This window comes from Chlorocebus sabaeus, chromosome 4 (genome assembly GCF_047675955.1).
Source record: "Chlorocebus sabaeus isolate Y175 chromosome 4, mChlSab1.0.hap1, whole genome shotgun sequence".
NCBI lineage: Eukaryota > Metazoa > Chordata > Mammalia > Primates > Cercopithecidae > Chlorocebus > Chlorocebus sabaeus.
In genome coordinates, this window is record NC_132907.1 from 31,017,166 (window position 1) to 31,039,396 (window position 22,231).

At 37.0% G+C, this 22,231-nt stretch overlaps 1 protein-coding gene across 5 annotated transcripts in view; it reads right to left on the minus strand.

Moving 5' to 3' along the window:
- The window catches only part of RNF180 (ring finger protein 180), a 225,599-nt gene that overhangs the window by 197,999 nt on the left and 5,369 nt on the right, over nucleotides 1–22,231 (minus strand). Inside the window, exon 1 of one of the 5 annotated variants that reach the window (XR_012092764.1) lies at nucleotides 10,919–11,737. The exons of 2 other annotated variants lie outside the window; for them this stretch is intronic. Coding sequence is in view for 2 of the 3 variants with exons in the window: in XM_073014738.1 (XP_072870839.1) it covers nucleotides 10,919–10,939 (21 nt within the window). In the remaining variant the exon portion in view is untranslated. Of the gene's footprint in view, nucleotides 1–10,918; nucleotides 11,738–22,231 lie in introns of those variants that run through there. 2 more of the 5 variants (XM_073014738.1, XM_073014739.1) reach the window with 2 other exon arrangements.

The window sequence follows — 22,231 nt, forward strand, 5'->3', positions numbered from 1 at the left end:
TTTTTAACAGTGACTACACCATTCGATATTCCCATCAAATGTGTACAAAATTTCTCTACATCCTGGCCAACACTTACATTTTGTTTATTTGATAACATCCTAACAGATGGGAGGGAATATTTCACTGTAATTCTGAACTGCCTTTCCCTGATGATTATTGATATTAAGAACACTTTCATATATTAGTGGCCATAAGTCTTCTTTGCAAAAATGTCTATTCAAGTCTATTACCCATTTTTAATTGCTTGTTTGCTATCTCAAAATCAGGCATATATGATCAAGCGATCTTTGACAAAGGTGTCAAGAACACAGTGGGGGAATAGGACAGTTTCTTCAACACATGATGCTGAGAAAACTGGACACCCACATGCAAAAAAAAAAAAAAAAAAAAATGAAATTGGACCCCTATCTTACACCATATGCAAAAATCAACTCGAAATGAATTAAACACTTAAACGATAAGATCGGAACCTGTAAAACTCCTGGAAGAAAATAGAGTTTTTTGGCATTGGGTTTGGCAAGGATTTCTTGAATTTGACACAAAATGGACAGGTAATAAAACCAAAAATAGACAACTAAGACTACTTTAAACCAAAAAGTTCTGCACACAAAGGAAACAATCAACAGAGTGAAAAGGCAACTTATGGAAGGGGATAAAAATATTTTGAAACCATTTAGATAAGGTGCTAATATAAAAATATATAATACTCTTCTAAAATTCAATAGCAAAAAATAAGCCTATTAAACACTGACATATTAGTCTTTAAAGTCATTAGACAACAGAAAAAATATGTTTGTATTTCATGCATTGACCTTTGTAAAATAGTCTGTATTTTCTATCAGAATAGTAAAGAAAGACAATTTCCAACTTCAGTGCTTTCTAGCAGTTTCATCACTTTGTATAAACATCTAAGAATCTGGGGGGGGGGGAGGGGAGGAGAAGGATGAACAGGTGAAATGTAGGAGAATTTTAGGGCAGTGAAATAATACTGTATGATATTGTAATGGTGGATACATGATGTTATACATTTGTTAACACCTACAGAACTATACAACTCCAAGAATGAATCCTAATATAAATTATTAATTTTAGTTAATATTCATTGATCAATTGTAACAAGTATACCACATTAATACAAGACATTAATGATAAGAGAAACTGCAGGGTAAGAGGAAGTATTCTGTACTTTCCATACAGAAACAAATGGGAACTTTCTGTAACTTTCCACTCATTTTTTCTATAAACAGACTAGTCTAAAAATAGTCTATGAATTTAAAAAACTAATTATTTTGACATCTAATAACAATACCATCTACTCAAAGTTATTGGCATTCATTAACAAAAAAAGGAGAAGTTTACTTTTGTCTTGAGTTTTTAACACCCTTCTTTTGAAATTTTAATATCAACATTGGTTTTCTAAATGTAAAAAAAGTTATACTTTGTCAGTATGATATATGTACTAGTCTGCTTGGGTTTCAATAACAGAATACCACAGATTGGGGGGCTTAAACAACATCAATTTATTTTCTCAAAGCTCTGAATGGTGGAAACTCAAAATTAAGATGCTGGCAGGGTTGTTTTCTGGTGAGGCTTCTCATTTTGGCTTCCAGACAGCCACATTCTTGCTGCGTCCTCACATGGCCTTTTCTCTGTGCATGTGTATTTCAGGTGTCTCCTCCTCTTCTTTTAGGGACAGGAGTCCTACTGGGTTACAGCCCCACCCTTTTGACCTCATTTAACATTAATTACCTCCTTAAAAACCTTATCTCCAAATTGGGGGTTAGGACTTCAACATATGGATTTAGGGGAGAGGACACAATTCAATCTGTAACATTCCTCCCTCTGGACCCCCAAATTCATGTCCTCTTCACATGCAAAAAAGCATTCACTCCATCCCAACAGCTCCCAAAAGTCTTAACTCACGTTAGCATTAACTCCAAATCCAAAGTCTCATCTAAATATCATCTAAATCAGGTATGGATGAGACTCAAGGTATGACTAATCATGAGGCAAAATTCCTCTCCAGCTGTGAAACTGAAAACATGCAATGTATACGCTTCTCATACAATGGTGGCACATGCATAGGGTTGCCATTCGGAATCATTCCAAAAGGAAGAAATCAGAACAAAGAAAGGGGCGGCAAGTCACAAGCAAGTTCATAAAGTAGCAAGACAAATTCCATTAGATATTAAGGCACAGTAATAATCCTTTCTGGCTTAATGGTCTGACATACAGGCCCACCATAACAGTGGCTTTGCTTTCTTGGCCCACTGAGATGGTAGGCCTGCTCCCTTGGCTCTAGGTGGCAGCCTTGCCCCTAAGGCTATGGACACAAGTATACAAATATTCAACCACTAAAACTGAAGAGATGGCCCTATACTCTGAAACTGAGGAAGAAACAGCCTTAGCCCTGTGAGTCTGTGTGCTCTGGGCCTGTGGAGGCATCTCTGTATCATCTTCAGGTCCTTATCTTTTGTTGAAGTTGATAAGGCATATTCATAGCCAGATAGGCCTGTGGTCCTTTTCTGTAGAATCCCGGAAGTCTGAAAGCCTTCCTTTATTTTGTCCTGTCTTGTCTCCTTTAATCCAAAATGGCAGTATCTCTGCTGCTATAATCCCATCACAGTTTTATGAATGGAAAGATTGTCCAACCATACATTGAGTGTCCCCTCCAGAACATGCTTTCCAATATTTATTATACAATATAAACAGTCTGAGAATTTTCAGAATCTTAATTTCTGGTTCCCTTTAGCTTAAAATTCCTTGTACAATTCATCTTTCTCCTTTTGAGGTGACTGTAAGTGGTAAGGAGAAAGTGGGCCACATCTTCAACATTTTGCTTACAAATCTACTCTGCTAAATACTCAAGGTCATCACTCACAAGTTCTACCTTCCACAAAGCACTAGAATACAATTCAGCCAAGGTTTTTCTTTAATTTTGTTGCCACTTTATGACAAGGACTACCTTCTCCCAATTTCCCATAACACAGTCCTCATTTCTGTCTGAGACTTCACCAGAATCATCTTCAACATCCACATTCCTACCAATGACTCCTTCAAGTCAATCTAGGTTTTTTCTAACAGATGCACCAAAACTCTTCCAGCTTCCATACGTTACCTAATTCCAAAGTGTTTCTACATTTTTATGTGATTGTTACAGGAGAATACCAATTCACAGTACCAAAATATGCACTATTCTGCTTGGGCTACCATAACACAATACCACAGACTGGGTAGCTTAAACCAAAGAAATTTATTGTCTTATAGTTCTGGAGGCTGAAAGTCTAAGATCAAGGCATTGGCAGAGTTTCTTTCTGGTAAGACCTCTCTTCTTGGCATGCAGATGGCCACTTTTCTGCTGAGTCCTCACATGTCCTTTCCTCTGTTTATGTATATTTCAGATGTCTCTTCCTCTTCTTATAATTACACTAGTCCTATCAGATTGGAGTCTCACCCTGTGACCTCATTTAACCTTAATTTTCCCCTTATGACCTCATGTCCAAATACAGTCACATTGGGAGTTAAACCTTCAACATATGAATTTTGAGGCAGGGTGTAAGGGACACAATTCAGTCCATAACAGTATCTACAGAACTCAAGACAGTCCTCCCAATTTTGTCATTATTAGAATGCTCATGTTTATTATGTGTCTTTTCTGTTATACCACATGCATAAAGTCATGGTACAAAAAAACCCCACCAAATTAAATATTTCTCAAAGGGTAAAAATCCTGTTAGTGAACAAGAAAGAAAAATCAAGAAGAGAAATGACCAGAGAATTTAGAGCTCCCTTAGCAATTATCAACATATTTCTTAAGATAAAAATTCAAGAGAGGTAAAATTGATAAATTTATAAAAGGAGCAAAGTACACCAACTTAGAAAATAAAATGCTTAAATAATTTAGCCAGTTCAAACCATCTCAGGGCAAATAATATTTCTAAATTTTGTCTTTTTTTTAAAAAAAAAAAAAAAACTACCCATACCTCCTGGGCACTTAAAAATATGTACATATATTTTGTTTGCTTACAAGCACCATAATGTATTTGTAACCATTAAGTTTAGCATAATTAATCACCTAAAGGTTGTATACTATAAGTGTTCAGTACCTTATGTCTCCAGAAAATGAGAAAGAGCATTCCTTTTGTAGATATAAAGAAATACCATGTTCTTAATGTAAGGGAAATCTCATTGTTATACGGGGCACAGCAATCCCAACAATAATCTGTAACGGCTTTGTTGAAGTGGGCCTTGGAATCCGTGGCTGTTCACATGAGCAGAACACCATACATAATAACTCTGTCAGATGAGCTGCACAGATATTAATTATTTTGTAAAACTGATTACATGTCAGCTCACCCTACTGATACTGAATCTTCTTGATGTCTATTGTGAGTACAGAAGAACTGAAATAAAAGGAGTCCAAATCCAAGCAGGCCACAGCAAAGAAATGCTAGCAACACTATAGTCAATGATCTGTGAAATACTGCAAAAATGTAAAATAGCTGAGTTTGCAAAACAACAGACAATCACCAAATCTGTTTGTGAATCATTTAAGAATACCTTAGGACACAAAAAGTAATCCTATGTTAAGCAGAGATTAAAACAGCTTCTCACAGTTATGGCTAGATGCCGATAGAATGTATGTGCCTTACTTAGTTCAATGAATATTTCAAGTACCGGTATTATTTGGTGACAGAGTTTGTAATCCAGGATCCCTCTCATATTACTGTTCAATCTTTGTGAAAGATATCAGATACTTCATCTACACAAACAGATTGTGTCAGGTGATTTCTAAACTGTCATTTTATAATTCTATGCTGCATTAATGAAAACTGCATTTGAAACTAATTTATTAACTCAAACTGTCCAACACAAATTACAGAGAGAGAGACCACAGTCTTCTTAAATAATTGTTGGTGTTGCATACTTCTGTGTTTGAACATGATAACATCAACTTCAACAGTTTAAATGGTTCTGCATATAATTTGGTGTTCACATCTGTAAGTATTTTTCCCATCTCCATCTAGCCACCTCTCACCTTCCTTATCTCTACTTCTCTTCTATCTTCTCTGGGTTTGTTGAGTTAGGCATAGTGCAATGCATAATAAACAACCTTAATGACAAAAAGTAATATGAATTTCGCATTGTACTTGCTACCAGTACTTCATATGTTGTCCCATAGGTTCTTAAGTCACACACTTCAATTAAAGTTGAATAGCACTTTATTCTTGTAAACTGACTCATTTTTCCTTTTTTTTCTTACAAACATATCTCAAGCACTTAGACTTGAATACCCACTGCAGTCTTTCAATCCAAGTGACACCTTTAAGAATTGTAAAATATTACTGAAGAAATGCAGACATGTGTTCTGATTAGTTCTGTCCATTTTAATTGCTACTTCTCTTTCATAAAAGAATGAATTTTAAAGACGAATGAAAGTAATAATAAACAGGACCTATATATTCACTGACTTTTTACATACTACTTTCTTATGGGAAAAATATATGAAAGGTAGAAATTGCACGCAGAATTAAGAGAATTGTACAAAATGCTGAAATACACTTTTCAAAATGGTGTGTGCATGTCAGTATAAGGGACTTTCAGAAATCACCATATGATGAGTACACAAGTTCTGGTTCCAAAGAAGAGTTTTCATTATTTTTGGAGATTCTTGAGCAATCCAGGACATGATACATCTAAATACAATTTTAATAAAGGTGCCAATAATATTTCTGATTGGACCATAAAGATACAGTAAAGAAGAAAATAAAATCAGGAAATTTCTTTTCAGTTAATATTCAGTAATTATTTGCTGAAAAACTATTATTTTGTCACAGAACATAAAGAATAACAAAGACAAGTGCTATGAAAGCATATGAGAGGGTGAGAGGGGTTCTAAGCCAGATGACTGGGAGAGAACAGGCAAAAATTGTCAGGGTTCTCAAAGGAAAACATCTAAATAAAGACTTGAGCCTGAACTCAAATGGAGCCTTCCTCCCCCCAACTGCTTCTCAGGTTGACTTCTTAGAAGGGGAAATATGGGCTAAAACATATTTACCTTATGTGAAATATATTAATATGACATAAAGCATTGTTTTAACCAAATGTGGATGGTAAGTATTTGTCTAATTTGCCATATTCTTACTAGATACATATATTCTTCTTGATGTATCAGCAATCAAGAAAGGATTAAGATGAAAGGCGGCTTCACAGGCAAGCACATTGACTTGGCTTCAAAATCATTTTTACTTCAGGGAAGAGGAATTGTCACACACAGAGACATTTTGTTTGATACAGACGCAACTATACTAGGTTACCCAAAAGATATGGCTCCAAAAAACTGCCAGATAATGGAGGAAAAAAAAAAACCCGAGGTATCTCCTAGCAGATAAAACACTGACCAATAAAGCACTGCTTGGGAAGCCGAGAAATTTGGGCTTGTTTACTTATTTATCCCCCTATCTTCCCCAAAAGAGAGTTTTACATTTCTAGAACTTTTGTTTGCTCTGTTCCTAAACAGCTTTTACCTTTGTTCATCTGATACCTTCGTTCATCTGTTACCTATGCCTTTGTGTAGTACTTATGTCTTTGAGTCACCAGATACCACACTAATGTGTACATCTGATTCTTCCTCTACTTGTAAGCTCCCAGAGAAAGGGTATAAGCAGTAGCTCAAGTTTTTGTAGTCCCCCTCAATACCACAGACAGTCTTGTATGCGAGTGTATATCTTGCTGAAATGAATTTATGGCAACTAGAGCTACTGTTCTCTCTTTGGGCATTAAAAGGAAATTCAAACATACCAGGTACAAACCACATTCTTTATTTCATATAAATTCACCTAAGAGCCAAACCAATGTTTAAGTACATTAGGTTGTATTACATGGGGAAAAAACCTAATTAGAAACTAAATTATGATTTACATACTCATATGATTCTAGTTGAATCAAAATGCTTGTCCTAGTATACAATACACTTCTACAAGCTTCTGCCCTTTTCCTAGTAAACTCCTAATTTACTCATAATTACATAAAGAAAATGAGATAAAGCAGTACTTTTTAAATGAATTATTATATTTATTTTTAAATAAAACTCTCTGAGTGTAAAACAGGACTATGTTTATGAAAAGTATCAACTAACTCTTCTACCAGACAAACGCTATTATGATGAAAAATGCTGCCACAGGAATATAGCCAAAAGTTAGATTAAGGTGATAGCAGTGAAGCTGTTAAGTTATGGTCAAATTCTAGATATATACTGAAAGTAAAGCAGAGATGATTTCCAGACAGATTGGATGTAGAGTTGAGTCTACAGGGAGCTAAGGATCTCCAAATTCTTTGTCATAAGCAACTGTAAAGATGAAACTGCCATCAATGGGTATGGGAAAGGCTGCCAGTGAAGCAGAAAGGACAGTCAGGAGTTTGGTTTGTGATGTACTTAGGTATAAAATCTCTGAACAAAAGATTTAAATTTGGGATGGTTCTCTAAAGCCATGAAAATAAATGATATCTACAAGTTTGTGAGAATGGACAGAGAAAAGACCAAAGACTGAGATCTGGGTTTACCTAAATTGTCTGGGGATATATTAACTCTCATTCATTTCCTCATGGATTTTGCAGCTTGGGAAATAAACTTACCTTTATCATGAGACTAGCATGGGACCTTGAGAACCTGTCCCTCCTGGAAACAGAGTTTCACACCGTATCTGCCAGGTGTTCCAAAGGTATCACCAGCCCAGGGATAGTTTATATATTTCTCAGTTTAGAAGTTTTGGCTCACCCTAATAGTATAAATTCAAATTCCCAAACCTGAAATTTAGGATTCTCAGGTGATATGGAAGATGTCAGAATCTAAAAATGAATTTAAAAAGAGAAAGAATCCAAACAAGCATTTATTGTACCTTTGCAATACAGACAATTTCACAGTAACCAAATAGTTGGTGAACAAAAATTCTTCAGTATAGAAGCACAGTGCTAAAAAAATGAAGGGTGATTATATTAAAATTACCATTTTTGACCCCTGATGAAATAATGGATCTAGATAAAACCATCAATAGATGCTAAAACAATTAGGAAAAAAAGATAATAAAGCACCTTATAATAGGCAAATAAGGCTGTTACCACTTACACTCAAAGATCAAACCAAAATCACTAAAAACAGGACAACTGTATGAGTTTGCTAGGACTACCATAACAAAGTACCACAGACTGGGTAGCTGAAACAACAGAAACTTATCGTCTCACAGCTCTGGAGACTAGAAGCCAAAAATCAAGACATCAGCAGGTTTGGTTTCTTCTGTGACCTCTCTCCTTGGGTTGCAGATGGCTGTCTTCTCAATGTGTCCTCACATGATCTGTCTTCTGTAGGAACACATGCCCAGTAGGTCTTTATGTGTCCAAATTTGTTCTATGTATAAGGACACCAGTCAGATCGGATCAGGGCCTGCATTAACAAACTGATTTTAACTTAATCAGCTATTTAAAATCCCTACCCTCCAAATACAGTCATGTTCTGAGGTACTAGGAATTAGGCCTTCAACACATGAATTTGGGGGTGCCCAATTCAGCCTAATAAAGCTATTATAGAGATTGATGTTTTAGAAAATCCATTAAAGAACACAGTCTGAGTTTCAGGACATGATATGTGGTTTGATGACTATATGTTACTATGCTGTTTATGAAACTATCCATCAAAAAATGTATACTTTCTGACTGGTCGCGGTGGCTCATGCCTGTAATCCCAGCATTTTCAGAGCCCAAGGCAGGCAGATCACTTGAGGCCAAGAGTTCAAGACAAGTCTGGCCAATATGGTGAAACCTTATCTCTACTAAAAATACAAAAATTAGCCAAGTGTGGTGGCGCACACCTGTAATCCCAGCTACTCAAGAGGTTGAAACATGAGAATTGATTGAAGTTGCAGTGATTGAGGTTGCAGTGAGACAAGATAGCATCACAGCACTCCAGCTTGGGCAAGAGAGAGAGACTGTGTCAAAAAAAAAAAAAGGTACACTTTCTGCCTTTTTAATAGGAAACAGGCCAGAAAGTGGTATATCCTCCATATATTTAAAACTAAAATTTCCACATATAAAACATGAAATCAAAGCATTAATATTATTTTTAAAACTAGCTATAATGTTTTAGTGTAGTACTTATTAAGTGGCATTAGTTCCCTTAATCATCAAGATATTCCTATGAGGTAGGGACTGTTAACTCCATTTTATAGATGAGGAAACTGAGTCCTAGAAGTTAAGTGACTTCTCAAATTATTCCTACCACTTTGTGAGGAGGATGTTCTTATTTTGTAGTCTTAAGATTTCTAAGGATGAGAAGAGCAAGATGCATTGAAGTTCTGACAGAATTCTAAGCTGATGGGCACATACTGGAATGGAGGATGCAATAAACATCATTGGTTGTCCACCCCAACCTGCTGGCATCTTAGCTGGCTACAGTAGCAGAAGGTATGGCAAGGAAGCAGCAACTAGCTCCAAGGTGGAAAGTCAAGATCTACATTCAGTCTTGATCACCTTTTGGGTGACATTGGAAGTACTCTCCTTTAGCCATTCTAAAAATAAAACAGGGTCCAATACATTGGCAGGGTCTGCAAAAACTCTGCACACACTACTATCTTGCCATATGAATACTGTCAGCCTTCTTTACTTTTAAACTTTTTCTTTGCTTTTGTGTACTTTTCTCCCTTTCTTTGGGAGTATGGAATCTGCATCAAGACATACCCAATTTACTATCACTTATCTTCCTATAAACTTACTACTATCTGGCAGCAAATGCCTCTGGAGAAAGCTGTTCTATATAGTTCTTCAGCATGGATCTCCCTGAAATTCAGTGATACTCTTAGATCTTACACTAAGATAAAGATTTAGGTTATAATACTAAAACAGCCAAGCTGTCCCAGTTGTTTCTTCTGTCTTCTCATTCACTGAGGCCCTAGGAGGCTCCTGAAGTATGCAATTTAGCTTAGTTTCTTTAAATGTTTCCAGACACTAATGTTTCCTACATTCTGAAGTTCCTCATGACTCTCAGTAAATTCAACACTCTTAGTTTCACAATAAAATATTTAACGGTGATCAGTGAAGATCTTCTAATCCAATTGGATTGATTCATTTTGTGAAATTTCTTTAAAATAATTTTTTTTGTGAATCATATTAAGAAAGCAGCAGTTGCACTTTTCCCTCATACAAAATCTTATAAGGAACCCCAAAATGTCAACCTGACCAAAGAAATTAAGGGGTTAAATATTTCACGATTTGCAGAGTCCCTGAAACACAGTTTGAGCACTACTGATATAAAACACGGTGTTCATAAACCACTATCAGTCAAATTACTGAAATTAATGTTTTATTACAATTATTTTCAATAATAAATCTTCCCTCGTTCCACAGTATTTCAGAGGTTTCATTTCAGGCTGCTTTACTTCTTTTTCTTCGCATACACCGGGAGATTACAGAGAGATCTGCCCAAACTTTGGTGTCAGACAGACAAGTTGAGGGAAACTACCCATGATCACTTTTCTGCCCATCTGCTCCTATCTAGGCAAAGGCTGCAGACATACAAAGCACTTCGTCTTGTTCACCTATCTTTAACAGGCCTTTACTACCTGATTTTTAGCTCAATATTCTTCAGCGAGGGCATTTTTCAATACCCTTTATTGCCTACCTATTTTTCTGGGAGAGGAAACCCTTTTAAAAAACTGTAATTGCCATTGATACCACGCATAATCAACAGGGTTCTTTTTGTGTCAGATCTGCCAGTGCTTTGTGGTACCTACGTGTGATGGTTAATACTGAGTGTCAACTTGATTGGACTGTAGGATGCAAAGTATTGTTCCTGGGTGTGTCTGTGAGGGTGTTGCCAAAGGAGATTAACATTTCAGTCAGTGGACTGGGAAAGGCAGACAGACTCACCCTTAATTTGGGTTGCACCATCTAATCAGCTGTCAGCGAGGCTAGAATAAAGCAGGCAGAAGAACGTGGAAGGAGCAGACGTGCTGAGTCATCCAGCCTTCATCTTTCTCGCATGCTGGATACTTCCTACCCTCGAACATCAGAATCCAAGTTCTTCAGCTTTTGGACTCTTAGACCTATACCAGTGGTTTGCCATGGGTTCTCAAGCCTTCAGCGACACACTGAAGGCTGCATTGCTGGCTTCCCTACTTTTGAGGTTTTGGGACCCAGACTGGCTTCCTTGCTCCTCAGCTTGCAGATGGCCTTGTGATCCTGTGAGTCAATTCTCCTTAATAAAATCCCCTTCATATATACATCTATCCTATGAGTTCTGTCCCTCTAGAGAACCCTACTACACCATAACAAATTTCCCTTCTGCCTAGTTGCTTCCTGAAATTTGCTGGGAACACAGGAAATGAAAGAAATTCAGCAGTTTCTGCCTCACAGAGTAGTATCTGAGAGGCGAAAAGGGATGTCTTCCCATTTTGCTGTTGGTAGAGTTCTATGAAGGAACTGACTACAGGGGAAGAATAATGCCTTTTAGCCTGTATTTATCAGGTTGTTTATATCTTGAGGCAAGGGTGGGGTATGCAGGTGCTAAAGTAGAGAAATTCCTCTCAACCTAAGGCCAAATGCTTCTTAATTAAGGTACTGCCTCCTGCTTTCTGTGTTTTTGAAGTTTTTAAATTTTGGTTTTGTGGTAAATTTTGATTTTATTCTACATCTTCATAGGAACTTAATGAAAAATGAGAAAAGGGTACACTGGAGGCTGCTAGCTGCCATTTCTGAACCAGGAGACTCCCTCATATAATTTTTTAAAAATTCATAATTTTACATAAATTTTAATGAGAAACTGTATGGCATGTTTATTTATATATTTATACCTGCCTTATCTACAAACAATTTTTGAAAGCAAGATATTATAGAAAGCTGCAAACCTTGAGCTCAAAGTTGTGACTATAGGCTGGGTCATGTTTCAAAAAACAGAGTAGAATAAAGTGGCAAAGTGATACACTGATAAAATTTTAACTTCAGTATAAGAAAAGACAAAATTAATGACAACCCACAGACTGGAAGCAGAAATCTGCAAATATAAGCAAATGGTTAATAGCTACAATTAATTCTACAAATTTTTTAAAAGAAAAATATCCAACAGAAAAATGAACAAGGAGTGTGGAAGTGCAGTTCCTAGGGCAGGAAACCCAAATGACCAACAATTACATAAAAAGTGTTCAACCTCACCAGAAATCAGGAAAATGAAAAATAAAACAAGGTTCCAGTTCATACCCATCACACTGGGAAAAATTAAAAAGTCTTACAATACCAACTATAAAAATGATATGGAGCCACAAGAATCTCAAAAACTGCTACACGGAGGTATAACTAGGCACAACCATTTTGGAAAGCAATTTGGTAAGGTCTGGTAAAATAAAATATGTCTATCTGTGGATGGGCAGTTCTACTTCTAGGTTTGTATATGAATAAGGAAACATATCACATGGGAAGGTTCATTTTAGCAACACTTTGCAATAATATAAAAAACTGGGAACAACCCAAATTGCATCAATTGATTTGATAAATATTTGTTCATTCATACAATGGAATACTACATCGCAATAAAAAGTAATAAAGCTATACGTATCTAGAAAAAAATCAGTTATTTTAAGTAAAAAGGCTGCAGAAATATACACATTAAAGAACAACACAGCATAGTAAGAGTTATGAAAAGTTTTAAAGCATGTAAAACAAAGTAATATTTTGTTTATTGATACATGCATGTGTAGCAAAAGCATAGGAACATGCATAGGAATGACAGACACCAAGTTTAGAAGAGTAACTTCTAGAAGAAATCAAAGGAGGCTTAAATTTTATCTGTATTTTTAGGAAAAATAGTAAAGTGTTAATATTTTCTAATGCTAAGTGGTGAGAACACACAGATGTTCAGCATATTATTCTCTATATTGTAAATTTGAAATATTTTATTTAAAAATTTTTTAATTTATTTGTTTTATTACGAATCTGCAAACCACATATTTTCTATCCCCTAAGTATTTGTGAATATGAAAAATATAAAACATTTGCTTTGAAGAGCACATAAAGCAGCATTAGATTTCCATTTAAGCCTCAGTTACTAAAAAGTATGATATATACTGGGGAGTGTGGAAGGAGCAGCAACAACACTTGGATCAAAATGATTACCTGTGCAAGCAGTTCTCATTTACTGTGCATCCGAAATATCTGAAAGGTTTTTTTTTTAAAAGAATAGACGCTCAGGCCTCATCTTAAACCTGCTTGAATCAAAATGTCTACATTGAGGACCATATACACAACAAGACTGAAAACCACTTGTCTATGAAAATGACACAAAAAGAAAAATAAGCAATCCTGATTGATTAAGAAAAAACATGTAGTTGGAATGGTGAAGGTACCATTCAACCATGTAGTTGAATGGTAATGGCTATGTGGACAGTTCCATGTATTCTACCTATGCACTCTACAAGCAATGGAAAAATATAAAAAATAAATTAAGAAGACACATTTAACAATACTACACAAGTTAATACCACAAGAAAAGGGGTCAGTAGCTGTATTTCATACGCAATGTATCAATCATACCATGTTCTTGGATGTTAGTAACTGAATTAGACCAGAAAAACATAGGTGCCTTTCAAGAAATAAAAACAGCACAAAAAGGCATAAAACATTAACTGTAACTGAAACACTCTCTTGATATGATTACAGTGCTGGATATTCCTTGCTCCACATTCCAGAGTCTACTCTTTACTTTCTTAACTTTCCTCTAATTCCTAGGAGGTTGACTTTTGGACTGCTACAACAAGGCTCTCTGGCCTTTTGGCTTCCAATATTGTCTGCCAGTGGAAAGTATCAAGTGGAGATGAAAGGATTACAAGAGTGTGAGGCTGGGGGTATGTATTCCCTCTGGTGCTCCCCTGTCAGATCACAGAAAGGTCAGAACTCTTGTCAGGCAGCCTTTTCTTTTCTTTCTTTCTTTTTTTTTTTTTTTTCTTTTTGAGACAGTCTAGCTCTGTCACCAGGCTGGAGTGCCGTGGTGTGATCTCAGCTCACTGCAACCTCCGACTCCCTGGTTCAAGTGATTCTCCTGCCTCAGCCTCCTAGAGTAGCTGGGCTTACAGGCACACGCCGCCACGCCCAGCTAATTTTTGTATTTTTAGTAGAGACGGGTTTCACTATGTTAGTCAGGATGGTCTCGATCTCCTGACCTCATTATCCGCCCGCCTCAGCCTCCCAAAGTGCTGAGATTACAGGCGTGAGCCACCACGCCCAGCCCCAGGCAGCCTTTTCTATATAGTTTCCATGTGGGTTTCAGTAATGGTCCTTCTCTTGCCTCTTCAGGCCTAGGGATAATAATGACTTTCACTATTGCTAGTCTTGGGGTGCTTCTCCACCCATTGTTGGTTTATTTTAACCTAGAGACACCTATTTAAATTAAACTCATCTCGGTTACCTCATTTGAATATGTTATCTATTTTCTACCAGAACACTGACTGACATTACTAAGTATAAATTATGCTTTATACCAGAGTATCAGAGTAATAAATTTATTCTGTAGATCTAATCTTATAAGCTGATCTATACCACTGTTAACCACTGTTCTAGGTATTACGTATGATTCAAGAAAGAAAAAAATACATATATATATATATGGCATAATTTATGCCTTTGAAAAAAATCTAGATAGAGAACAAGCTCATAGCCAAACTAAGTGAAATAATTAAGAACACAGAAAATAACAAGCAAATAAGCAGTATCAGATAAACTAAGGGCAAGAAACAAGAATTAGGGAGTCAGGGAAAGCTTTGTGAAGAGAGTAGTCTTCTAGTTGGGTCTTAAAGTATAGAGGGGATTTAAACAGCATTAGTCGAGTGGAATGAAGAGATACGGACATCTAAAACAAGGAAAATAAATAAGCCAAAACACTAAGTTGGGAAAGTGTAAGGTTGTTTGGCTAGCAGTAAGTATAATGTTTGACCTGAGCAGAGAAAGCTTTATTTCTGACTCTACAGCCTTATTAGTTCTAAGTCAGACACATGCAGCTATATAAATATCTATTATACACTTTACGTATCATCAGAAAACAGTCTGGGAAATAACAAATTCCACCTTGAAACCAAAGATCTGAGCAAAATTTGGCCAGAAAGATAGAACTTCTCCTCATGCAGTTAATTTTTTTTTTTTTTTTTTTTTTTTTTTTTTTTTTTTTGAGACGGAGTCTCGCTCTGTCGCCCAGGCTGGAGTGCAGTGGCGCGATCCCGGCTCACTGCAAGCTCCGCCTCCCGGGTTCACGCCATTCTCCTGCCTCAGCCTCCCAAGTAGCTGGGACTACAGGCGCCCGCCACCTCGCCCGGCTAGTTTTTTGTATTTTTTAGTAGAGACGGGGTTTCACCGTGTTAGCCAGGATGGTCTCGATCTCCTGACCTCGTGATCCGCCCGTCTCGGCCTCCCAAAGTGCTTGGATTACAGGCTTGAGCCACCGCGCCCGGCCTCATGCAGTTAATTTCTAACTCTATTAAACAAACTTTGAGTAGACAGCCCCCGATTTACCTATAATACCATTGGCCCACAGATCTATTCTATTCATTCCTTGCTGCCCAAAATATGTGTCCATACATGAATTTTCGCCTCTAGGATACATTTTTTCAGCAGGTTTCTGAATAGGCTAGGCAATTCTCATTCAGAACAAGCCTCACTGTTTATTTCAGCAATTTTATCAAGGATGTTTTAAAGCTGCTTTTAAACAGCTGTGGCTGTTTCTAAGGTTTTCCAGATATCGAACCATCAGTGAACTAATCAGGTAAAGAGATTATAGAACATAAGGACAGTTCAATTACTAACAGAATATTCTCCAGTATTTCTGCTTGCTATGGAAAAATTTATCAAGATTTAAAAACCCCAGGAGTTCCAATTTCCTCAGCCAGCCTTTTTATGAAACCCAGCCATCATTTCTCAAAAATTTTCTAAAATCTAAGAAAGCAAGAAAACACCTTGTTAATAGTGATGTCACCAAGATGGCTGACTAGAGGTACCTGGCATTTCTTGCAAAAAGGGACTTTTTCGTGAAGAGATTAAAAAGAACAATACAAAAGATCAGCACAACAGAGCTGGTTTTCTGGAAAGATAAACAAACTTGACAGAACTTGTAAGAAAAAGAAGATAGGAGGCTCAAATAAAATTATAAATGAAAAAGTGGATATTACAAATGACACTACAGAAATACAAAGGAAAATATTATGAAAACTATACACCAACAAATTGGAAAACTGAAAAGAAACTGACAAATTTCTAGATATGTACAACCTACCAAGACTGAACTATGAAGAAATAGAAAACCTTTACATTAAGATTAATAATAAATGAGGAGATTGAATCAGTAATAAAAAGTCTCCCATCAAAGTAAAAGCCCAGGATCTGATGGCTTCACTGCTGAATTCTATCAAACATTTCAAGACTAATACCAATTCTTCTCAAAATTTTCCAAGATTTATAAAATCCTAAAAAGTCCCATCAAAAAACTGTTAGGACTAATTACCAAATTCAGTAAAGCTGTAAGATACAAAATCAATATATAAATTCAGTAGCATTTCTATATGCCAATAGAGAATTATCTGAAAAAGAAACCAAGAACACAATCTCATTTACAGTAACTACAAAAAATTAGATACCTGGAAATAAATTTAACCAAGCATGTGAAAAATCTCTATTGTAAAAGTTATAAAATATCGATAAAAGAAATTGAAGAGGATGCAAATGTAAAGAAAGATATTCTGTGTTCATGAATTAGATTAACTGTTAAAATGTTCACACTACTCAAGGCAATCTACAGATTTAATGCAATCCCTATAAAAATACAAATCACATTTTTCAAAGCAATGAAAAAAAAATTCTGAAATTCATACAGAACCACAAGAGACCACAAACAGCCAAAGTAATACTGAGCAAAAAGAATAAAGCTGGAGATCATATTATCTGACTTCAAACTATACTACAAAACTATAGTAATCAAAATGGCATGGTACTGCTATAAAAATAGAAAGGCCAGTGGAAGAGAATTGAGAACACAGAAATAAATCCACATACAACCAACTGATTTTTGATAAAGGTATAATAAGCACATGTTAGGAAAAGGACTGTATTTTAAATAAATGATACTGGAAAAACTGAATATCCACATGTAGAAGAACAAACTAAACCCCTGTCTTCTACCATATAAAAAAAATCAGCTCAAAATGGAAATGGATTGGTCAGGTGCAGTGGCTCATGCCTGTAATCCCAGCACTCTGGGAGTCCGAGGCAGGCAGATCACCTGAGGTCGTGAGTTCAAGACCAGCTTGACCAACATGGAGAAACCCCTTCTTTACTAAAAATACAAAATTAGCCGGGTGTGGTGGGCACATGCCTGCAATCCCAGCTATTTGGGAGGCTAAGGCAGGAGAATCACTTGAACCCGGGAGGTGGAGGTTGCAGTGAGCCAAGTTCATGCCACTGCACTCCAGCCTGGGCAACCAAAGTGAAACTCCATCGAAAAAAAAAAAAAACCGGAACTGGATTAAAGACTTAAATGTAAAACCTGAACCTATAAAACTGCCAGAAGAAAACATGAGGGAAATGCTTTATGACCTTGGTCTAAGCAACGATTTTTTTGGATAAGACCTCAAAAACACAGACAACAGAAACAAAAATAGACAAGCAGGATTATATTTAACTAAAAAGTTTCTGCACACCAAAGGACACAATCGATAAAGAGAACCTATAGAATGGGAAAAATATTTGCAAACTATGCATCTGAGTTAATATCCAGAAGATATAAGGAACTTAACTCAATAGCAAAATAATAATCTGATCAAAAATGGGCAAAAGACCTGAATAGATGTCAAAAGAAGACATATAAATGGCCAACGGGTATATGATAAAATGCTCAACGATCACTGTTTTGGAAATATAAATGTAAATTAAAACCACAATGAGATATCATCTTACCCCAATTAGAATGGCTATTATTGAAAAGACAAAAAAATAAATGCTGGAATGTATATGAAGAACGAGGAATTCTTATATACTGTTGGTGGGAATGTAAATTTGTCCAGCCATTATTGAAGACAGTATGGAGGTTCCTCAAAAATTAATAATGAACTACAACATGATCCAGCAATCCCACTACTGGGTATATATTCAAAGGAAATGAAATCAGTATGCTGAAGAGACATCAGCACTCTCATGTTTATTACAGTACTATTCACAATACCCAAGATATGGAATCAATCTAAGTGTCCATCAAAGAACGAATGGATAAAGAAAATGTTGTATATATACACAATGGAACACTATTCAGTCAAAAAAAGGGATGAAGTCCTGCCATTTGTGGCAACATGGATGAGTCTGGAGGACATTATATTAAGTGAAATAAACCAGGCACAGAAAGACAAAATCTGCATAATCTCACTCATGTGCAACTGATAACAGCTGATGTCAGGCTGGGCGCGCTGGTTCATGCCTGTAATCCCAGCAATGTGGGAAGCCAAGACAGGAGGATTACGAGGTTAGGTGTTCAAGAACAGCCTGACCAACATGGTGAAACCCCATCTTTACTAAAAATATAAACACTAGCTGGGCGTGGTGGTACATGCCTATAATCCCAGCTACTCAGGAGGCTGAGGCAGGAGAATCGCTTAAACCTGGGAGGCAGAGGTTGCAGTGAGCCAAGATCATGCTATTGCACTTCAGCCTGGGTGACAGACTGAGACTCCATCTCAATAAAAAAAAAAAAAAGTTGATGTCATAGAGGTACAGAGAACAGCAGTCACCAGAATCTGGGAAGTAGAAAAGGGGAGAGAGGGAAAAGGGAAAGGGGAAAGGGAAAGGAAGAGGGAGAGAGATTGGTCAATAGGTACAAACTTGCAGTTACGTACAAGGAATAAGTTTTGGTGATCTACTGCATAGCAAGGTGACTATAGTTAATGATACTATATTGCATATATTTCAAAATAACCAAGAAGAGAGAATTTTGAATGTTCTCACCATAAAGAAATGACAAATCTTTGAGGTAATAAATACCTTGATTTAATCATCATACAATATGTACATGTATCAGTACTGTACCCCCAACTATGTACAATACATGTGTCAAAAATGTGTCAATTATTGTTGCGGGAAGTCAGGGAGTCCAAACGGAGGGACCAGCTGAAGCCACAGCAGAAGAAGATAAATTGTGAAGATTTCATGGACATTTATTAGTTCCCCAAATTAATATTTGTATAATTTCTTATGTCTGTATTTACTGCAATCTCTGAACATAAACTGTGAAGATTTCATGGACACTTATCACTTCCCCAATCAATACCCTTGTGATTTTCTATGCCTGTCTTTAATCTCTTAATCCCGTCATCTTCTTCATAAACTGAGGAGGATGAACATCACCTCAGGTCCCTGTGATGATTGTGTCAACTGCACAAACTGTTTGTAGAGCATGTGTGTTTGAACAATATGAAATCTGGGCATCTTTTAAAAAGAACAGGATAACAGCGATGTTCAGGGAACAAGAGCGGTAACTTTGAACTGGCCGCCGGTGAGCCGGACAGAACAGAGCTATATTTCTCCTCTTTCCAAAGCAAATAGGAGAAATATCGCTGAATTCTTTTTCCCAGCAAGGAACATCCCTGAGAAAGGGAATGCGCCCTGAAGGTAGGCTTATAGACGGCCCCTTTAAGGCGTGCTATCTTTTATGGTCTAAGCGAAGGGATGAAATAAGCCCCGGTCTCCTGTAGCGCTCCCAGGCTTATTAGGAGGAGGAAAATTCCTGCCTAATAAATTTTGGTCAGACAGGTTGTCTGCTCTCAAACCCTGTTTCCTGATAAGATGTTGTCAATGACAATGCTTGTGGAAACTTCATTTGCAATTTTAATTTCATCCCATCTGGTGGTCCTGTGATCTCGCCCTGCCTCCATTTGCTTTGTGATATTTTATTACCTTGTAAAGTATGTGATCTCTGTGACCCACACCCTACTCGTGCACTCCCTCCCCTTTTGAAAATCACTAATAAAAACTTGTTGGTTTTTTGACTGGGGCACATCACAGATCCTGCCAACATGTGATGTCTCCCCCGGGCACCCAGCTTTCAATTTCTCTCTCTTGTGCTCTTTCCCTTTATTTCTCAAACCAGCCGAGACACTTAGGAAATAGAAAAGAACCCACATTAAACATCCGGAGCGGGTTCTCCCAATAAATTATAAATAAAAGTATAGTGAAATTAAATGGCTATTTACAAAAATATGACAACAAAAATTGTATATACATTCAAGAAACATGTAAAATGGTTCTCATTTAAATGTTATTGGGTGGGTTCTACTTTGGCTGGGAATTCAAGTAATTAAAATTTATCTCTGTAAAAGAAAATAAAAACCTTAAGTAAATGGTTAATATATACTGTATCAAGGATATTTGGTTTTGGTTAATATGATTCTTTTTTTTTTATAGTCTGTTGTATACTTACGGACAAAAACCTAACAGGCAAGGATGCAAGGATGGCAATTTTTCCGGATCTAAGAGTCACTACCAGGATAATTATTTTTCATTTCCCAGTGGTTCCAAACCCAAATAATCTTTTGCCCCAGGTCCCCCGAATTCTAAACAGTTCACAGCGGTAGAACTAGGTTCAGTCTTTTTTAGCATTCCCGCTGACCATGATAGTCAATATCTATTTGCTTTCACCTAGAATAATCAACAATGTACCTGGACAGTCATGCCTCAGGGGTTCACTGAAGCCCCCTCCTACTTCTCTCAAGTGCTCCATCAAGACTTGAGCACACCCTCCAGTATCAAGGGTCAACTCTCCCGCAATACATAGAGGACCTCTTTGTTCATGCACTGAGGAGGCATCCTAAGAGTATTTCATCTACCTATTAACAGTTAAAAGAGAAAAGACACAAAGTCTCCATAGAAAAATTATATTTATCATCAGATACTATTTACTATTTAAGGCATGATCTAAGTGCTGTAAGTATCTAAGTCTCCTAATAAACTTAGGCTTATCCATGATTTTCCCAGGCCCAGAACTAAGAGACAACATGTTAGTAGAGTTAGTTGGATATTGCCATCTACAGGTTCCTAAATGTTTACTCTTAGCATCCCAACTTACTGAACTCACTAAAAATTCAGTTCCTAAACCCATTCCTTGCAGGAGCTGGCGGGGCTGGGGGGACATGAGGCAGCCTTTGTAGAATGAAAAAGGGTAGTACAACGACCCCTAGCCGCCTGCTTTACAATTGTCCAATGATTCAAAACCTTGAATCTTTTTTGTACATTAAAGCAGGCATTGGGGAATACTCGCACACATACCTGTGCCTGCATTTTACCTAAAAATCAGTCTGTCAGCATTTACACTGACAGTCACTATGCATTTGAAGTGGTTCATGATTTTGAAACACTTTGGAAGCAAAGAGGTTTCCTCACTCCTTCAGGCATACCAACAAAAAGTGGCCCACAAGTTGATAACCTCCTTGCTCGACACTGATGCCCAAAGAGATTACTGTTATAAAAAAAGAGGCTCAAACAAAGAGAACTGAGGCTGAATATCAGGTAAATGCCCCAACTGATGTTCGTGCCAAAAATGTTACCCAACTCTGTGAGGTCTTTTGTCTATATCCAACAGCTGGAAACAGTAAGGCATGCTCCCTGCTACTTAACTTTGCCTCTCTACAACCAGATGCTATTAGTTATTGGGGGGGAGGGGAGAAGGCTTCTACAAATTAAAATGAATTTTGGGAATGAGAAGGATGTATGAGAAGGATGTTCTTGTAATTTTCTTTCCAAGTTCTGGGAAGGCCAAGACAGCTACTTGGTACTCCAAAGGTCACTTAAGGGGTATTTGTTATGCCTCTTACATTCCCTTATCCATAATGGTACTGACAAGAGAGATCAAACGATCAAAAAGTTTTGATGGGAAAATTGTTATAAAGTTATAAAAGCTATTTAAAATCAATATTTAACCTGGCAAACTCATAATCCAAGAAAGTCTCTTTATGTTCCCCTGGAATGACCGGCCCTCACTCCAACCATTAGGCCCGTTTGAACATGTACAATTAGACTTCATCCACTCCCACCAAGCATGTACTTGCAATAGTCTGTAAGTGCCTGTTATAATCTGTGTGTTCTATGGATGGGCTCAGGCCTTCCCAGGTCAAAAGGCTGACATGACCTTACTGTAAAACAAAACTGCCAAAAGTAAGTAGTACTTCACAC